General features: G+C 39.2%; 1 protein-coding gene across 1 annotated transcript in view; it reads left to right on the top strand.

Annotated features, from left to right (window-relative positions):
* Positions 1–21,601, top strand: part of LOC100483673 (monocarboxylate transporter 4) — a 75,230-nt gene extending 53,629 nt beyond the window's left edge. Inside the window, exons 4-8 of the mRNA XM_034641722.1 lie at positions 15,242–15,502; positions 15,981–15,993; positions 16,589–16,732; positions 20,394–20,711; positions 20,967–21,601. Of these exons, the coding sequence (XP_034497613.1) occupies positions 15,242–15,502; positions 15,981–15,993; positions 16,589–16,732; positions 20,394–20,711; positions 20,967–21,301 (1,071 nt within the window). The 3' untranslated portion in view covers positions 21,302–21,601. The remainder of the gene's footprint in view (positions 1–15,241; positions 15,503–15,980; positions 15,994–16,588; positions 16,733–20,393; positions 20,712–20,966) is intronic.
* The last annotated feature ends 6 nt before the right edge of the window (positions 21,602–21,607 follow it).

The following is a 21,607-nucleotide window of genomic DNA, read 5'->3' as shown; positions in this document are numbered from 1 at the left end:
GCTGCATAGCCCCAGAGAGAGAAATACTGAATGAAGCAGGACCATATTTCACCCAGACACAAACTTCTACCTTCTCTCTCTTCTATCAATCTTAGAACTTGAAAGAGAGTAGATTGTAATAGGAGTGTTTATTAATTCACTGTTTTGAACTCGATAAGGTCAGATCTTTTCTGATGATAAGGACTGGCCAGTTAGATTATAGAGTGGCCATTTTCCATAAAGTGCCAAGTGTTTTGACAATGATATATTTAAAGCATATATAACACAATGTACAATATGCCAGGAACTATAAACTTGCAACTATTATACATTTTAGTAGTCAAGGTATAAAGGGTATGTATTTTCCAAAGTTCTTTTTGGGACAAAACAGTTGAAGAGCACAGACTTGGGAGATACTTGTACATACACCCAGTTCCCTTCAAAGTAAATTTAGGATGTTAGGTTAAGAGAACACAGAATGGTATAAATTAGGACTTTATATCATTCAGTATTTTGCTTGCTTTTTTTCTGCCTCACATCAAATGTGAATCTTATAAAAGACTGTAGTTGTGAAAGAAAATTGATTCAGTAGCTGTCTAAAAAGACCCCAGCAAAGGATATTATAGGATGCAATACTAAACAAAGACTTAATTGAAATACCTATGTTAAGAAAATAATAGGCAGGGATAAGAATAAATCTAGAAACCCTAAAGAGCAAGCATGCTTGACATCCTTAAAGATAGTAAGAAAGCCAGTGTGGCTGGAGTGATATGAGCCAGGGGGGACAAAGGAAATAAAGTAAGGAAAATTATAGAGGGCCTTAAAAACTGGCTTTCCATTCTTTCTATTCTGTGACTGGACCCCAGGCTTCAGAAGTAGGTATGTGAATTAGATCCAGGCAGCCAAGGCTTCCACAGTGATTAGCCCTGATTGAAACAAGCCTTTCTTGAAGCTAATTATGTTGCTAGAGTGAACATTCTGGGAATTCTGTTGCCTGGAAAAAAGCTAGGATTGTTGTGGGGTGTGTAGGCCTGACAGTGTTCTTGCCTCAATGAGTTGAGGGTCTAAGAATGGAAACAACGTAGAAGAAAGAACTACAGAGAGGGAAATAATGCTGACCACGTCATTTGGTCCTTGGAGCAGGCTGTGCCAAAGTCTGAACGCCTATCTTAACTTCCTGGTTACATGAGCCTTAAGCATTTTATTTTTGTTAAAGTCAGATTGGATTATGTATTTGGTCACTTGCCAACCTAATTAATATAAAGTAAGCAGAAGAAATGGAGTCATTGAATCAAGCTGAGAAGAAGTAAATGGCCTGTGAGAAAAGAAAATCCAGAGAGACTTAATTAAGGTAAAATGATATTATATGAGTAGGCCCTAATCCAACGTGACCAGTATCCTTATAAAGAGGAGAGAGGGGTGCCTGGGTGGCTCAGTCGTTTAAGCGTCTGATTCTGACTCAGGTCATGATCCCTGCTGAGCATGGAGCCTGCTTCTCCATCTCCCTTTGCTCCTCCCCCCACTCATGTGCTCGCTCTCACTCTCTCAAGTAAAATCTTTTTTTTTTTTTTTAATTTTTATTTATTTATTTGACAGAGATAGAGACAGCCAGCGAGAGAGGGAACACAAGCAGGGGGAGGGGGAGGAAGAAGCGGGCTCATAGCGGAAGAGCCTGATGTGGGGCTCGATCCCATAACGCCAGGATCACGCCCTGAGCCGAAGGCAGACGCTTAACCGCTGTGCCACCCAGGCGCCCCATCAAGTAAAATCTTAAAAAAAAAAAGAGAGAGAGAGAGACACCAGACCTTGCACACACAGATAACAATGTGAACAGTTAGTAATAAGGTAGCCATCTACAAACCAAGGACAGAGGCCTCAGAAGAAACCAAACCTGCTAACACTTGATCTTGGACTTCTAGCCTCCAGAATTGTAAGAAAATAAATTTCTGTTGTTTAAGCCACTTAGTCTATGGTATTTTATTATGACAGCCTTAGTAAACTAATACACCAACATTACCGTTTTTATCTAGTATTATAATGGATAGTGAACCCAATACAATAAGGTAGGGGAAAAAGGTGTGAGAATTAGGAGGAAACCAAACTAAATAATCCCAGGTAAGGGGCACCTGGGTGGCTTAGTGAGTTTGGTGTCTGACTCTTGATTGTGGCTCAGGTCATGATCTTGGGGTCGTGAGATCAAGCCCCAAGTCGGGCACTGCGCTCGGCAGGAAGCCTGCTTAAGATTCTCTTTCCCTCTCCATCTGCCCCTCCCCCAACTCTCTCACTCTCACTCTCTCTCAAATAATTTTTTTTAAAGATTTTATTTATTTGACAGCCAGCGAGAGAGGGAACACAAGCAGGGGGAGTGGGAGAGGAAGAAGCAGGCTCCCAGTGGAGGAGCCTGATGTGGGGCTCGATCCCAGAACACCGGGATCACGCCCTGAGCCAAAGGCAGATGCTTAATGACTGCGCCACCCAGGCGCCACACAAATAAATAAATCTTGAAAAAAAAATCCCAGGTAATATGATTGTCAATGTAGAAAACCTTAAAGAATAAATTAGTTAGCTATTAAAAATACTAAAATGTAAATTCTTCAAATTAAAGATCAACATTCAAAAATCAGTTGTGGTGGTACTTCTGGAATGATGGAGTGAGGCCCTCTGAAAATCAACTCCTTCATAAAAGCAATGAGGACCCTAGCAAAAATTACTAAAATCAACTTTTAAGACCCAAAATTAACCAAAGACTTATAATAAACCAAAGAAAATGTATACAAGAAAATAGCTGAACCTAAGAACAGCAATATTTGTGGTGTTTAAACATGACCTATTCCTATCTTCCCCTTCCCAATTCTGTAAAATGATTAAACAAATAACTTCACAATCACAGTAACCACGAATACCAGCAGCCTAGTAGCCCCTAGTGGAACAGAATGGGTTTGGAACCCTCTAGAAAGCCCCATTCTTAGAGAATTGTCATTATTTAACATATCTGGCATTCCTTGTTAACCCCCAATCAGAGGGCTTATCTTTAACCCTATTCAGAGTTGGCTCAGTGTGAACAGCCTTTTCCCCAGCACATTTGTTGAAAACAATCAGAGGCAATTATTTAACATCTCATCTACCAGAGTTGGAAAAACAACTGGGGCAAACGAAAAGCTGACCAAACACTTAAAAGGAAAGTCTTGGAAATAAGATGTCCATAGGAGATTTTGAAAAGCTCTGACATAATCCTGGGACTCTAGAAGGTCATGTACATGTGCAAACCTGTACCCATGCTCAAGAAGGCCTGAATTTCCCACCACTGCCTGACTTGAAGCTCAGCATAAGCAGGAACCGAAGACTAAGGCAGAGGTGTAAGCTGTCTACTAGAGAGTTGAAAATATGTCCCATCACACACATAATGCCCTTTGGTGATGCCTAGGTGATATCCTGATTCAAGGCATTTTAGGAAGTCTTTGTCCAGTCGTTGACTTACCACTAAGCTAAACTGAACAGAGATTTCGGTGGCCACATATAACAAAACAAAAAACAAAAGCCCAACAACTACGAAGTTCACAGACTTTGTTCAGGAAGTCATTAAACAAAAGGCAGTAACAGCATTAACACAAACCACAAACAGCAATTACACTAACCCTGGGGAGGGAAGGAATCTGGTTCCCAGAGGTGCCACATATATTATATAAAATGTCTAGTTATCAAGAACAACAATGAAAATATGAGACGCAAAAGATACAGGAAGTATGGTCTATACACAGGAAGAAAATCATTCAATAGAAACTATCCCTGAAGAAGGCCAGATGTTGGACTTACCAGACAAACTCTTTAAATTAGCTATTATGAATATGTTCCAGTAATTACAGAAAACCATGTCAAAGAACTGAAACAAAGTATGAGAACAATGTCTTATCAAATAGAGACTATCAATCAAAAAAGAGTCATTATAAAAAAGAACCAGACAGAAGTTTGGAGCTGAAAAGTACAATAACTGAATGAAATACTTATGAGAGGGCCCCATAAGCTGACTTGAGCTGGAAGAAGAAAGATTCAGTGAACTTAAACATAGGTCAATTGAGATTATCAAGTCAAAGAAAAAAAAGAAAAGAGAATGAAGAACAATGAGTAGAACCCTAGGGACTTATGGAACATCAGGTGTACAAACATATGCATAATAGGAACCTCAGAAGAAAAGGAGAGAAGCGGGCAGAAAAAAACGCTTGAAGAAATAATGGCCAATCATTCTGCAAATTTGATGAAAAACAATCTACACATCCAAGAAGCTCCACAAACTCTAAGTAGAAGAAACTCAGAGATCCACAAAGAGACACATTACAATCTTCCAAAAGTCAAAGACAAAGAATTTTGAAAGTAGCAAGAGAGAAGCAACTCATCACAAATGATTCTCAATAAGATTAACAGCTAGTTTTTTGTTTTTTTTAAAGATTTTTATTTTTATTTGAGAGAGAGGGCGCACATAAGCCAGGGTGGGGGGCAGCAAAAGGAGAGGGAGCTGAGCAGGGAGCCTGACACAGGGCTCGATCCCAAGACCCTGGGATCATCAGATACTTAAACGTCTGAGCTACCCAGGTGCCCCTAACAGCTAGTTTTTTATTACAAACCACGGAAGCCAGGGGCGTCTGAGGGGCTGTCATTTGACTCTTGATTTCAGTTCAGGTCATGATCTCAGGGTCATGGGATCAAGCCCTGAGTTAGGCTCCATGCTCAGTGCAGAGTTTGCTTGGGATTCTCTCTCTCCCTCTCCCTTTGCCCCTCCCCCACTCGTGCTCATGTTCTCTCTCTCTCTTAAAAAAAAAAAAGAAAGAAAAAGAAAAACCATGGAAACCAGAAGACAGTGTGATGGAATATTCAAAGTGCTGAAAGAAAGAGACTGTCAACCAAGAATTCTACATCCACTAAAACGATCCTTCAAAATGAAGAAAAGGGTAAAATATTCCCAGAGAAACAAAAACTGAGAGAATTCATTGCCTGGCATCCTGCACTACAAAAAATACCAAAAGGTGTCCTTCAGGTTGCGTTGAAAGGACACTAGACAGTAACTCAAATCCACATGAAGAAATACAGACCAGTGGTAAAGGTAACTACATAGGTAAATCTAAAAGACAGTATAAATGTACTTTTTATTTGTAACTTTTTCTTCTACCTGATTTGAAAGACAAAATATAAAGTAATAATCATAAAACTGTTTATGGGCTTATAATGTATAAAGATGTAATTAGTGTAGCAGGCATACTGTAAACATGGAGGGGTGTATAGGAGCACAATTTGTGTACGCTATTGCAATTAAGTTGGTATTAATCCACACTAGATTGTTTTAGATTAAGATATTAATTGCAGGGCGCCTGAGTGGCACAGTCGGTTAAGCATCCAACTCTTGATTTTGCTCAGGTCATGATCTCATGGATCACAGGATTGAGCTCAGCGAAGGGCTCTGTGCTCAGCAGGGAATCTGCTTGGGATTCTGTCTCTCCCTCTCCCTCTGTCCCTCCCCTCTGCATGTGCTCTTTCTCTCTCTCTCTCTCACACACACACACAAATCCTAAAAAAAAAAATCTTAATTGCAATCCACAGGACAACCACTAAGAGAATAGCAAAAATATGGTGAAGTAAACAAGATAACTAAAGGGGCACACTAAAAATATCTATTTGACACAAAAGAAGATTGTGATAGAGGAATAGAGAAACAAAGACATTAGACATAGGGAAAACAGGAAAATGGCAGACTTAAATCTTATTTTATCAGTAATTACATCAACTGTCTTCTTTGGAGAAATGTCTGTTCATGTCTTCTGCCCATTTTTCAATTGGATTATTTGGTTTTTTGGTGTTGAGTTGTGTAAGTTCTTTATACATTTTGGATATTAACCCTTTATTAAACATGTCACTTGCAAATATCTTCTCCCATTCAGTAGGTTGTCTTTTTGTTTTGTTGATTGTTTCCTTTGCTGTGCAGAAGCTTTTTATTCTGATGTAGTCCTTATAGTTTATTTTTGCTTTTGTTTCTCTTGTCTTAGGAGACATCTAAAAAAATGTTGCTATGGCCGATGTCAGAGAAATTACTGCCTGTGCTCTCTTCTAGTATTTTTATGGTTTCAGGTCTCACATTAGGTCCTTAACCCATTTTGAGTTTATTTTGGTGTATGGTGTAAGAAAGTCATCCAGTTTTATTCTTTCACATGTAGCTGTCCAGCTTTCCCAGCACCATTTGTTGAAGAGACTGTCTTTTCCCTTTTGGATATTCTTTCCTCCTTCATTGTAGATTAATTGGCCATATAATCATGGGTTTTTTCTGGGCTTTCTAATCTGTTGCATTGATCTGTGGCTGTTTCATACTGTTTTGATTACTACAGTCTGGTAATACAACTTGAAATCTGGGATTGTGATACCTCCAGCTTTGTGGGGTTTTTTTTGTTTTTTTTTTTTTTTGAGATTGCTCTGAGTATTTTGGGGTCTTTTGTGGTTCCATACAAATTTTAGGATTATTTGTTCTAGTTCTGTGAAAAATGTTGTTGATGTTTTGATAAGGATTGCATTAGATCTGTGGATTGCTTTGGGAGGTATAGACATTTTAACAATATTCTCCCAATCCATGAGTATGGAATATCTTTCCATTTGTTTCTGTCATCTTTAATTTCTTTCATCAATGTCTTATAGTTTTCAGAGTACAGGTCTTTCACTTCCTTGGTTAATTCCTTGATATTCCTAGATATTTTATTATTTTTGGTGCAAATTGTAAATGGGCAGAATTTTTTATGTTTTTAAATGATCTGACTGTATGTTACAAGATATACACTTTAGATTCAAAGACATAGACTGGTTTAAAGCAAACAGATGAGGGGTGCCTGGGTGGCTCAGTCAGTTAAGTGTCTGCCTTTGGCTCAGGTCATGATCTCAGGGTCCTGGGATTGAGCCCTGTGTCAGGCTCCCTGCTCAGCAAGGAGTCTGCTTCTCCCTCTCGTTTTGCCCCTTTCCTCTGCTTATACTGTCTCTCTTTCTCACCCTCTCTCTCTCAAATAAATAAATAAATAAAATCTTAAAAAAATAAATAGATGAGAAAAAAAGATATGCCATGCAAATAGTAACCGAAGGAAACCAAGAATAGCTATGAGAATATCAGGCAAAATAGGTTTTAAGTCAAAAATTGTTACAAGACACAAAGAACCACATTTTAAACATGATAAAAGTGTCAATCCATCAGAAAGACATAACAACTGTAAATATATATAAATCTAATGAGAAAGCCCCAAAATACATGAAGCAAAAACTGATGGAATTAAAGGGAAAAATAGACAACTCAATAATAATAGTTGGAGATTCAACACGGTGTTAAGAGAACAATTACATAGAAAAATCAAGAAGGATACAGAAGACTTGAGCAACATTATGAGTAAACCAAAAAAAATTCATAGAACACTTCACCCAACAACAGCAGAATATACCCTGAAGTATTCCTGGAATCTTTTCCAGGATAGAGCAATATATTAGGCCACAAACATGTCTCAATAAATTTAAAAGGACTCCAGTGTGTTCTCTGACCACAATGAAATGAAATTAGAACTCAACAATTGAAAAAAATTGGGGAAATGAACAAATATGTGGAAATTAACACATTCCTAAACAACCAGTGGTTCAAAGAAGAAATCATAAGAGAAATTATGAAACACATTGAAATGAAAGAAAACAAAAACACAAAATGCCAAAACTTCTGGGATACAGCTAAAACAGTACTTAGAGGGAAATTTATAGCTGAATATGTCCATGTTTAAAAAGAAAAATATCTCAGGGCACCTGGGTGGCTCAGTCAGTTGAGATCCAACAATTTTGGCTCAGGTCAAGATCTCAGGGTTGTGGGATTGGGCCCCTAGTCAGACTCTGTACTGGGCGTGGGGCTTGCTTAAGATTCTCTCTCTTGGGGGGCGCCTGGGTGGCACAGCGGTTAAGCGTCTGCCTTCGGCTCAGGGCGTGATCCCGGCGTTACGGGATCGAGCCCCACATCAGGCTCCTCTGCTATGAGCCTGCTTCTTCCTCTCCCACTCCCCCTGCTTGTGTTCCCTCTCTCGCTGGCTGTCTCTATCTCTGTCAAATAAATAAATAAAATCTTAAAAAAAAAAAAAAATTTTAAAAAAGATTCTCTCTCTTGGGGTGCCTGGGTGGCTCAGGCAGTTAGTGTCTGCCCTGGGTTCAGCTCATGCATGATCTCAGGATCCTGGGATCGAACACCTCAGCAGGCCCCTGCTCAGCAGGGAGTCTGCTTCTCTCTCTCCCTCTGCCCCTTCCCCCCCTCCCCCGCCTCCCGGCTTATGCTCTCTCTCTCTCAAATAAATAAATAAAATCTTTAAAAACAAAAAAAGATTCTCTCTCCTTTTCTTTCTGCACCTCTCCCCCTCTCTATAAACAAAAAAGAAAAAAATCTCAAATTAATAACTTAACCTTTTACCTTAAGGAACTTGAAAAAAATAAACTAAATGCAAAGCAAACAGAATAAAGGAAATAATAAAGTTAGAAAATAAATAAATGAACTAGAAAGTACAAAAACAACAGAGAAAATCAATGAAACCAAAAGATGATTCTTTGAAAAGATCAAAAAAATTGATAAACTTTTAGCTAAACTACCAAGGAAAAAAAGAATGAGAAGACTCAAATTACTAAAACCAGAAATGAAAGAGGGCACATTATGTATGATGAAGAATTAACCTCACCAGTAGAGAGATTGGGCCTTTGCCCTTGGCAACTGCATTTGATCTCTAGGCCTCTGAAAAGTCCTGCCTAATAGGGGATTCATTGTTTGCCTGGGGCCTTTGGCCATATTGTATCATTTCCAACCTTCAAAGGAACTAGAGACTAAAGAAATTAGCCCACCCTATGGGAAGAATGGGAGACTTAAGTTCAGCTGTGTGAGTAATATGTGACCAAGCCCCATTGAAAAGTCTGGACACTAAAGATTTGGGTGAGCTTCCTTGGTTGGTAATACTTTATTGTCACACGCTGTGTCTAGGAAGAGTTAATACCATCCATGACCAAGGAAGAGATGATCAGAAGCTCTGCCTTTGGATCTCTCCCAGAGTCTGCCCCCACGCATCTCTTCCTATGGCTAATTTTATCCTGTGTCCTTTCCCTGTAATAAGTCATGAATATAATAGCTTTTAGTGAGTTCTGTTGAGTCCTTCCATTAAATTATCAAACCTGAGAGTGCTTTTAGAAACACTTCCACCTCTTCCCCACTAAATTTACGATAGTTGTTAAAAATGAGGGCAGTCTTGTGCGGACTGTTCCTAGTTGGCTAAACTCTTTGTATATCTTTACTGACCTTACAGAAATAAAAAGGATTGGAAGGAAGTACTATGAATATGCTAACAAATTAGAAAACTTAAAATGAAATTAACAAATTTCTAGAAAGAAAAACTACCGAAGCGACTCAAGTAAATCTGAATATATCTTTTATAATTAAAGAGATTGAAGTAGTCATAGGGAAAAAAACACAAAACCCACAAAGAAAATTCAAAGCCCAAATGGCCTCACTAGTAGATTCTATGAAACATTTAAAGAACTAACACTAATCCTTTACAAGCTCTTTCAGAAAATAGTAGAGGAGGGAACACTTCCAACTTGTTCTTTGAAGCTAGTATTACCCTGACACCAAATCAAAGATATCACAAGAAAAGAAAACTACAAACCACTATCCTTTACTAATATAGATGTAAAAATTCTCAACAAATATGAGGAAACTGAATCCAACAACACATAAAATGAGTTATGTACCATGACAAGCTGAGATTTTATCTCAGGAATGTGGGAATTCATATGTTGTTCAACATACGAAAATCAGTCAATATGCCAAACCACATTAATGGAATAAAGACCAAAAACCACATAATCATCTTAATAGACTTATAACAATGCATTTGATATAATACAACAGCCTTTCACGATAAACCACTCAACAATTAGAAATAGAATGAAACTCCCCAAGCTTAATAAAGGGCATCAACGAAAAACTATAGCTAACATCATCATGGTGAACTACTAAAATTTTCCAAGGTCAGAAATAAGACATGGGGCAAAGGGAGAGGAAAAAGTAGGCTTTCCACTGAGCAGGGAGTTTGATGTGGGACTCGATCCCAGGACCCTGGGATCATGACCAGAGCCAAAAGCAGACACTTAACCAACTGAGCCACCTAGGCACCCCATAGATGGCTTGATCTTAAAAACATAAGTATTAGAAGTAATAAATGAGTTAAACAAGTTTGCAAGGTGCAAGATTAATATACAAAAACCAATTATATTACAATACACTACCTATGAAAAATCCAAAAGTAAAATTAAGAAAACAATTTAATTTACAATAGCATCAAAAATAATAAAATATTCAGTAATAAATTTAAACAAGGAGGTTCAAGACATGTACAATGAAATCTACAAAACACTGCTGAAAGAAGTCCTAAATAAATGGAAAATCTTCCTGTGTTCTGGACCAGGAGACGTAATATTGTTAAGATGGCATTATTCTCCAAATCCATCTACGGATTCAACACAGTTCTCAAAATCTCAGCTACTTTTTTTTTTTCAGAAATTGACAACAGATCCTAAAATTTATATAGAAATGCAAGGACTCAGGGCGCCTGGGTGGCACAGCGGTTAAGCGTCAGCCTTCGGCTCAGGGCGTGATCCCGGCGTTACGGGATCGAGCCCCACATCAGGCTCCTCCGCTATGAGCCTGCTTCTTCCTCTCCCACTCCCCCTGCTTGTGTTCCCTCTCTCGCTGGCTGTCTCTATCTCTGTTGAATAAATAAATAAAATCTTTAAAAAAAAAAAAAGAAATGCAAGGACTCAATCATTAAAACTACCTTGGAAAAGAAGAAAAGTAGAGGACTCATAGTTCTTCATTTCAAAACTTAGTATAAAGCTATAGTATTTAAGACTTAGCGGTACTAACTGCCAGAAGGCTAGATATACAGATCAATGGCATAGAATGAAGAGTCCAGAAATAAACCCATACCTCAGTGGTCAACTGATTTTCAGGAAGGGTGCCAAGACCATCCAATGGGGAAATAATAGTCTTTTCAATAAATTGTGCTGGGATAACTGGATATCCTTATGCGAGAAAATGAATTCAGACCCCTACCTCAATAAAATCCCTACCCCCCCATACAGATATTAACTCAAATGGATCAGACCTAAATGTAAGAGCTACAACTATAAATCTCTTAGAAGAAAACTAAGAGATTTAGGAGTAAATCTCTGTGACCTTGGATTAGGCAATGGTCTCTTAGATATGACACCAAAAGCACAAGCAACAAAAGAGAAAATAAATCGGGACTTCATCAAAATGTTTGCTTTAGGGGCGCCTGGGTGGCGCAGTCGTTGGGCGTCTGCCTTCGGCTCAGGGCGTGATCTGGGCGTTCCGGGATCGAGTCCCGCATCGGGCTCCTCCACTGCGAGCCTGCTTCTTCCTCTCCCACTCCCCTGCTGTGTTCCCTCTCTCGCTGGCTGTCTATCTCTGTCACATTAAAAAAAAAAAAAAAAGTTTGCTTTAAGAGTCTCCACCAAGAAAGTGAAAAGAACGCAATGAGTGGGGAAAAAATATTTGCAATTCATTTATCTGATAGGCAACTTGCATCTAGAGTACAGGTATACCTCATTTTATTATGCTCCGCTTTATCGATCTTTGCATGTATTGCATATTTTTTCAAATTGAAGGTTTATGGCAGCCTTGAGTCAAGCAAGTCTATCGGTGCCATTTTTTTTCCAACTGCATTAGCTCACTTCACATTTCTGTGTCACATTTTGATAATTCTCGCAATATTTTAAACTTTATTATTATTCTATTTGTTATGATGATCTATGATCAGTAATCACTGTTGTTACTATAGTAATTGTTTTGGGGAGCCACAAACCACTCCCATAGGGAACAGTGAACTTAATCGATAAATGTTGTGTCTGTTATGACAGCTCCACCAACCAGCGGCTCCCTCCTCTCTCTCCCTCCTCAAGCCTCCCTATTCCTTGAGACACAACAATATTACAATGAGGCCAGATAATAACCTTACAATGGTCTTTAATTGTTCAAGTAAAAGGAAGAGTTGCACGTCTCTCACTTCAAATCAAAAGATAGAAATGACTGAGTTTAGTGAGGAAGTTATGTTGAAAGCCAAAACAGGCCAAAAGCTAGGCTTCTTGCTCCAAACAGCTGAGTTGTGAATAAAGGAGAAGTTCTTGAAGGAAATTAAAAGTGCTACTCCAGTGAATGGACAAATGATAAGAAAGTGAAACAGCCTTATTACTGATATGGAGAAAGTCGTAGTCATCTGGATGGGAGATCAAACCAGCCACAACGTCCCCTTAAGCCAAAGCCTAATCCAGAGCTAGGCTCCTACTCTTGTCAATTCCATGAAGGCTGAGAGAGGTGAGGAAGCTGCAGAAGAAAAGTTGGAAGCTTAGCAGAGTTTGGTTCATAAGGTTTAAGGAGAGAAGCCGTATCCGTAACAGAAAAATGCACGATGGAGCTGCAAGTGCTGATAGAGAACCTGCAGCGAGCTCTCCAGAAGCTCTAGCTCAGATCGTTAGTGAAGGTGACTCTGCGGGAAACAGGCGCTATCTAGGTCTTTGGTCACTCGAGGGAAGAAGTCAGTGCCTGGCTTCAAAGCTTCAAAGGACAGGCCGACTCTCCCAGTGGGAACTGATGCAGGCTGACTTTGAGTGGGAGCCAGTGCTCACTGACCATTCTGAGAATCCTAGAGCCCTTACGAATTATGCTAAACCTACTTGTCTGTGTTCTATAAATGTCATAACAAAGCCTGGCTGACAGCACATCTGTTTAAAGCATGGTTTACTGAATATTTTAAGTCCACTGTTGAGACATGCTGCTCATTAAAAAAAAAAAAAAAGATTCCTTTCAAAATATTACTCTCATTCACCATACACCTTGTCACCAAAGAGTTCTGATGGATATGTACTATACGCTTAATGTCATTTTCATGCCTGCTAACAAGCATCCATTCTCCAGCCCATGGATCAAGGAGTAATTTCAACTTTCAGCGGTTATCATTTAAGACATACATTTCATAAGGCAATAGCTGCCATAAATAGTCATTCCTCTGATGGATCTGGGCAAAGTAAATATAAAAACTTCTGGAAAGGATTCACTATTCTATTTTTTTAAAGATTTATTTATTTATTTGAGGGGGGGAGAGCAAATGCAGTAGTGGGGGGAGGGGCAGAGGCAGAGGGAGAGAATCTCAAGCAGACTCCCAGCTGAGCGCAGAGCCCAATGCAGGGCCGGATCCCAGGATCTGGAGATCATGACCTGAGCCTAAACCAAGAGCCAGACGCTTAGCTGACTGGGCTGCCCCAGGATTCACTATTCTCGACGCCATTAAGAACATTTGTGCTTCATGGGAAGAGGTCACAATATCGACAGTAAGAGGAGTTTGGAGAAAGGTGAATTCAGCCCTCATGGCTGACTTTGAGGGGTTCGAGGCTTAAGTGGAGGCAGTAACTGAAGGTGTGGTGGAAACAGCAAGTGAACTAGAATCAGAAGAGGAGCCTGAAGATGGGACTGAACCTGAATTGCTTCACTCTCACAGTAAACCTTGAATGGCGAGGAGCTGCTTCTGATGCATGAGTCAAGACAGTGATTTCTTGAGACGGAATCTACTCCTGGTGAGGATGCTGTGAAGGTTGTTGAGCTGACAACGGAGGAGTTAGAATAGTACATAAACTCTGTGCATACAGCAGCAGCAGGGTTTGAGAGGATTGCTCTAGTTTTGAAAGAATTCCTATTGCAGATAAAATGCTGTCAAACAGCATCACATGCGACAAATTGTTCATGAAAGGAAGAGTCAACCCATGTGGCAAACATCACTGTTGTCTCATATGAAGAAGTTTCCAGAGCCACCCCAGCCTTCGACAACCACCCCCCTGCTCAGTCATCATCCAGGCAAGACCCTCCACCAGCAAAAAGATGACAACTCACGGAAAGCTCAGATGATGGTTAGCAAGTTTCTAGCAATGACATATTTTTAAGGTAAGGTGTATACATTGCCTTTTTAGACATAATGGTATTGCACACTTAATGGACCACACTGTAGTGTAAACATACCATTTATAGGCACTGTGAAACCAAAATTCATTTAACTTGCTTTGCTGCAGTATTTGCTTTATTTCAGTGGTCTGGAGCTGAGCCTACTATATCTTTGAGGTATGACTGTATATAAAGAATTCTTACCATCCCATGGTTTAAAAAAGAAAAATCTACTTAAAAAATAGGCGAAGAATTTGAATAGGCATATCTCCAAAGAAGACACTTCTCAAAAGACCTACATCTGAAGATGATATACAGATGGCCAATCAACACGTGAAAAAGATGCTCAGCCTCAGTGGTTATAAGAGAAATAAAAAAAGAAGGATGAGTTACCACTTCACACATATTCGGATGGTTAGAAATCATAAAGAGACGTAACAAATGTTGGTGACGACGTGGAAAAATTGGAATCTTCATACATGGCTGGTGGAGTTGTAAAATGCTGCAGCCACTTTGCAAAAGAGTTCAGCAGTTTCTCAAAATGTTAGACAGAATTGCTATAAGACCTAGCATTTCTACTAAGTATATACCCAAAAGAATTGAAAACTCGTCCACACAAAAACCTGTACACAAAATTTCATAGCAGCATCATTCATAATAGCCCCAAAGTGGAAAGAACTTTTCTTTTGAAAACTGCTATATGTCTAGTGAGTTATGGGATACTAGTATGTCCTTCCTGACTTTTTTAAGTTAGCCTATAAATTCTAGAGAACAGAAAACTCAGGTGAGTATTGGAGAATATATTTTGGGAAAGGAGAGAAATTATAAGGGAAGTCCTAGATTGTGAAACTTTTATAGTGTGTACATTGTGAGTTTTGCATGCAGATAAGTCAAATGAATTATTTAGTTATCTTTGATAATGTGGAAAATTACTGATCTCTATTATTAGAACAGGTATGTTTATAAATTTGAGGAAGCAGTATATTTATTGGAAAGGATTGAAAAGGATTTGGTGTACGGTTCGAGTAGTGGTGAGTTTTCAACTTTAAGCCTGTAAAAATTTGGCGTGATACTATGACTCTTGGACTTTTTCCATTGTGTTCACAGAGTACAAGTAACATTGAAAAGCGTTTCAGTTATTTATAACATAAGTATATGGGATTTTATGGAAGTGCTTTATATTGACCTACTTGATATGTACTATTTTAATTTCATATCCTTTAGAGATTTGGATTTGAACTGCATTTTGGAATTCATCGTTACGGACAATGTCAGCATCAAATGAAGGTCCAGTTAGACCCACCCCCCCAGATGGAGGCTGGGGGTGGGCTGTGGTCGTTGGAGCTTTTATATCCGTTGGCTTCTCTTGTGCGTTTGGCAAATCTATTTCTGTATTTTACAAAGAAATTGAAGAAATATTTAACGCCAGCACCAGCGAAGTGTCGTGGATCTCTTCTATTATGTTTGCTGTCATGTATGCTGGAGGTAAGTACCCAGAAGGTCTGCTCTTTTAATTTTCAATAGGCAGACAAAAGCTCCATATTAAATAGTTTTTGTTCTTGATGGCTTTATGTGCAAGATATTTAAAATGTTAGGTTTTGATGCTATGTGGTTTGAGTCATATTTTCCATTCCCTCCAACAATAAAGGCTACAATCAACCATGCGCTGTTAGGTCAGTTATATTGCAAAACAAATATCATTATAAAGGGTAACTTTCTTTAAAACTGGTTTTGTGTTCGTTGCTGGTGTATGGAAAGTCAATTGATGTTTGTGTCTTAATTATATATCCCTGCTAACCTCTATTACTTCCTATAGTTTACTGGTAGATTTTTTTTTTCAAAATTTTAAGATAGACAAACTTATCTTTTGCAAATACTGATAGTTTGGTTTCTTCCTTTCCTTACACCTTTCTTGCCCCCCTGTCGTATCGCACTGCCTCGGACCTCCCGTATAATGTTGAAGAAAAGTGGTGATGGTAGGCATTCTTGTTTTGTAGTTCTGTTTTGGTTTTGTTGCCGTTTTCTATGAGAAACAAAGTACATTTCAGCTAATTTGAAAATAGGCTCTAAAGTCAGAAGTTTGATCAGACTTTCTCACATATTGGATCATGTTCATGTGCCTTTGTTCCAGATGATCATCTAAAAAATTAAAAACAGAGCAAACTTGCTACATATATGTTGATAATATCCTAGATACATAGGATACATCTACATGAAGAATCCTATGAACACTTACCATCAGGGATTTGCAGCCTAATCTGCCTTGAAGGAGATAGGCCAAGGTCTTCCACACTTCAGCGAAAATCCATCCAGTATGTTCTAGGTATACAGAAGATGGACATGGTACATTGTACAATCGACGCTGTATTTTTCCCATTACACAAACCTGTGACTCTGAAATAAAATAGAAAGCAAAATTTCTTACCACTGTCTTCTGTTTTATCTGTTTATTTTGTGGGGTGGGGTATTTATGTCTCTCGGCATCCTTTCGTGTCAGTAATGCCTTGCGCAGGCGTGAATGTGAGGGGTGGGCTTCTCCTCTTTGTTAGTAAGTTGTTGGTTCTCTCCTAGGTCCTATCAGCAGTATCCTGGTGAATAAATATGGTAGCCGTCCTGTCATGATTGTTGGTGGCTGCTTGTCAGGCTGTGGCTTGATTGCGGCTTCTTTCTCCAACACTGTACAGGAACTTTACTTGTATATTGGATTCATTGGAGGTGAGTTGCTACTGATGTATTTTCAAGCATTAATTTTTTTGTGCACTCTTTGTAGCATTCATCTGTTGTTTTGAAAAATGAAAATTCTTTGCTAGAAAAATTATTGGGTCACTATATTTAAGATGTAATATATATGTTAATTTCATAGTACCAGAGAAACATGGATTTATTTTTTTTAAAGATTTTATTTATTTATTTGAGAGAGAGAGAACATGAGAGGGGAGGGGCAAAGGGAAAAGCAGACTCCCTGCTGAGCAGGGAGCCCCGACACAGAGCTCAATCCCAGGACCCCAGGGTCATGACCTGAGCCGAAGGCGACACTTAACTGTCTGAGCCACCCAGGCGCCCCCAGAGAAACATGTCTTTAAAGAAAGTTCTAGCACTTTGGGGTGGTTATTTTTTATTGAAAGAGAGGGTTTTATTATTTTTTTTTCTTCCTTCTTTTAAATATTTATTTATTTATTTAAGAAACATAGTGGCCACAAGTAAAGAGTGTGTGGCGAGTTGTTGAAATGGTGGTCATCAGCTATTCCCGCTCATTATCCTTCTACCCAAGAAGAAATTGTTTCAAATTAAGAGTAAGAGAGAATATCAGATACAAAGCAGGCATTTTTTGGTAGAGAAGCCATATACATTTTCAAAGGATTAAGGACACACATGACAAAACCTCTTCTCTCCCTTTCTAATAGCTAAATTTGGGAAATGAAACTGCTAAGGATAAAGGATATAGATCATCCATTGCCCTACAATTCAGAGAAAACCATTAATATTTTGATGCTCGTACATTTTTTATACATACACATATGTGGTTTTTTTTTTTTTAAAGATTTTATTTATTTATTCGACAGAGATAGAGACAGCCAGCGAGAGAGGGAACACAAGCGGGGAGTGGGAGAGGAAGAAGCAGGCTCATAGCGGGGGAGCCTGATGTGGGGCTCGATCCCATAACGCCGGGATCGCGCCCTGAGACGAAGGCAGACGCTTAACCGCTGTGCCACCCAGGCGCCCCCACATATGTGTTTTTAGTATAATGTTTGTAACCAGTTCTTTTTCACTTACTAATACCTAACGTGTATAGCCCCCCGTCTCAATAAACATACTGTAGCAGCTACTATTTTTCCATTGGATGAGTGTGTCATAGTTTATTTCACCACTCTCTAACTTTAAAGACCTTTAGATTGATTACATTTTTCACTATTAATAAACACTATTTGTAGGATAGTGCTTCTCTATATATCTTTGTGAACATGATAATTTCCTTAGGACAAATTTGAGAAGTGGAATTACTGGGGGAAAAGGTTTTTGATATGATTGGCCAAATACCCTTTTAGAAAGGTTCTAAGAACGTACAGTCCCACCTGCAGGATCTGAGATAATGCTAATAACAGGTATTTTCTTTTTGGATCTGTACTTTTACTACATTAATTAAAATTTTAAACATTTAAATAATGTAATTCATCTAGAGTATTTGAATCACATAAAGGGGCGCCCGGGTGGCACAGCGGTTAAGCGTCTGCCTTCGGCTCAGGGCGTGATCCCGGCGTTATGGGATTGAGCCCCACATCAGGCTCCTCCGCTATGAGCCTGCTTCTTCCTCTCCCACTCCCCCTGCTTGTGTTCCCTCTCTCGCTGGCTGTCTCTATCTCTGTGGAATAAAAAAACAAAACAAAACAAAAAAACAAAAAAAAAACTTGAATCACATAAGGAAGGAACAGAACTTTATTTGTTCCCAGTTGGTTATACAGCCTGTTCATTATTAATTCATTCAATAAATATTGTCCCTACCATATGTCAGGGACTGTTCCAAGGTCTGTGGGGATTGAGTCAACATGATAGATAAGATTTCTGCTCTGAGGTGGAGGGAAACAGACAATAAACAGACCAACAAATAAATGAGTAAATAAGAAAAATATCAGCTTGTGATAAGTGTTTTGCAAAAACTTGAAACAGAGAATTTTGATGGAGAAGGATTTAATGGTCCCTAAAGGGAAGTCCTCTCAGAGTTGGTGACCTTGAATTGAGATCTGAATGGTAAGTAGGAGCCAGGTTTGTGAAAATCTAGAGAAACAACTGTGCTGAGCACGTACGAGAATACACTGAAATTTGGGTAGGAAAGTAGGTAAGGGCCAAATTATGGTGCTTCCTAACCCAGAGTGAAAAGCAGTGGGTGGCAGTCATGAGAGAGATTGAACAGGTAGCATTCTAATCTGGTTTACCAACTAAGGGAGTAAGAATGGGAGGCCACTTAGGTTATCGGGATACTTGTCTCAGCTCCACTGATTAAAAAATCTACTCTTTCAGGGGCGCCTGGGTAGCGCAGTCGTTAAGCGTCTGCCTTCAGCTCAGGGCGTGATCCCGGCGTTTGGGGATTGAGTCCCACATTGNAAAATCTACTCTTTCAGGGGCGCCTGGGTAGCGCAGTCGTTAAGCGTCTGCCTTCAGCTCAGGGCGTGATCCTGGCGTTTGGGGATTGAGTCCCACATTGGACTCCTCTGCTGAGAGCCTGCTTCTTCCTCTCCCACTCCCCTGCTGTGTTCCCTCTCTTGCTGGCTGTCTCTCTGTCAAATAAATAAATAAAATCTTTTTAAAAAAAATCTACTCTTTCCCTATTAATTTAAACGTATCTTTTGGTCCTATTTCTGGACTTTTTCCCAATTTTATTGATCAGTTTTTTCATTTTTTTCTAAGTGCACACTGTTCTCATTACTGTAGCTGTAGAAAATATTTCTATATCTGTTAGTGTTGGTCCCACCAATTATTTATACTTTTTGAATATTTCTAATGTATTTGTTCTCNGTTTTTTCATTTTTGACTAAGTGCACACTGTTCTCATTACTGTAGCTGTAGAAAATATTTCTATATCTGTTAGTGTTGGTCCCACCAATTATTTATACTTTTTGAATATTTCTAATGTATTTGTTCTCTGAGTGCTATTTTTTAAAGATATATTTATTTATTTTAAAGAGAGTGTGAGAGAGTGGGAGGGAGGGGGCAAAGAAAAAGTGGGAGAGAATCGCAAGCAGACGCCCCACTGAGTGCGGAGCTGGACCTGGGGCTTGATCTAATGACCCTGAGATCATGACTTGAGCCAAAATCAAGAGTTGGACACTTCAATGACTGAGCCATCCAGGCATCGCATCTCTGGGTATACTTTACAGTCATTGTACTTCATCTGAAAAATTGAATACATTGATATTTTCATAGAAATTACATTAAATTAATGGGTTTACTAAGGTAGTGTTAGCTTCTTCACTATGTTGTGTTTACTGTCCTATTTTCTCTCTCCCCACCCCCTTTCTTCTTTTCCTGCCCTCTGCCCCTCCTTTTCTGTTTTGCTCTCTGAATTTACAAGATTTATCCTCTCTCCTCTTTGTTTTCAATTCCCTATTCTTCAGGAAACCTAAAATTTTAAAATTAAAAGAGCCTAATTTATTATTGTTATTGTTGCTAAAGCAAAAAGAATTATTTTAATGTTATATTTTAAATCTAGTATTTGCTGCATAAAGAGACTTTACGTCTGTATTTGGTAATAGCCCACTTAATGATGTACTAGGTATAATGATGATTTTGACCTCTTGCCATTCAGTTTGTCTAGTTGATTAATAACAAATACGTTTCTGACATTTATGATGGTATGTAATTCTTCCCCCCACCTCCCCAGGTCTTGGGCTTGCCTTCAACTTGAATCCAGCTCTGACCATGATTGGCAATTATTTCTACAAGAGGCGACCGTTGGCAAATGGACTGGCCATGGCAGGCAGCCCTGTGTTCCTCTCTACTCTGGCCCCCCTCAATCAGGCTCTCTTTGGTATCTTTGGCTGGAGAGGAAGCTTCCTAATTCTTGGGGGCCTCCTACTAAACTGCTGTGTAGCTGGAGGCCTGATGCGACCAGTAGGGCCCCCACCAACAAGTGCGGGGAAAGATAGGTCTAAAGAAGCCCTTCAGGAACCTGGAAAACCTGATTTAGAAAAGGGGGCAGGTGAGGCAAATAGAGACTTTAATGGCAGAAACCCCAAAGAGGAGAAACTATCAGTTTTTCAAACAGTTAACAAAGTTATGGACTTATCCCTGTTTACCCACAGAGGCTTTCTACTGTACCTCTCTGGGAATGTGATAATGGCTTTTGGGATGGCTACTCCTTTAGTCTTTCTTAATAGTTATGCCAAGAGTCTACATTACTCTAGTGAGAAGTCTGCCTTCCTTCTTTCCATTCTGTCTTTTGTTGATATTATAGCCAGACCTTCTATGGGACTCATAGCCAACACCAAGTGGATAAGACCTCGAATTCAGTATTATTTTGCGGCTTCTATTGTTGTGAACGGAGTGTGTCATCTGCTAGCACCTTTATCCTCCACCTACATTGGGTTTTGTGTCTATGCGGGATTCTTTGGATTTGCATTTGGGTGGTTTAGCTCGGTGTTGTTTGAAACACTGATGGACCTCATTGGACCCCAGAGGTTCTCCAGCGCCGTGGGATTGGTGACCATTGTGGAATGCTGTCCTGTCCTCCTGGGGCCACCACTCTTAGGTATAGTATCCCTTACTACCTCTTGGGTTCTGTTAACATGAAACAGGCATAGAAGATGGAGAAGGTGATGGAAAGCCAATATCAGTAAGCTGCTCGGTGGCAGAACGTCTTTCTCATTTCTGTAGCCTCAGTGCTCGGCAGAGCGTAATTGCTCAGATTCTTACAGAACTGAAGTACATCGAACTGTCAAGCTGAAAGGGGAGTCAAAAACAATTGCAGATTTAAATATCTATTAAAGTAACCTTTTCTGATCATAAAATGAACATGTTTATCATAGAAGAATATATAACATATACTCCACCTTTAAAATACTTTGGTAATTTCATTTTAATTGTGGAATTTATCTT

The sequence above is a fragment of the Ailuropoda melanoleuca genome, chromosome 2, assembly GCF_002007445.2.
Source record: "Ailuropoda melanoleuca isolate Jingjing chromosome 2, ASM200744v2, whole genome shotgun sequence".
NCBI classification, from domain to species: domain Eukaryota; kingdom Metazoa; phylum Chordata; class Mammalia; order Carnivora; family Ursidae; genus Ailuropoda; species Ailuropoda melanoleuca.
The sequence above is the reverse complement of the archived record's forward strand: the minus strand, read 5'-3'. Positions and strand labels throughout refer to the sequence as shown.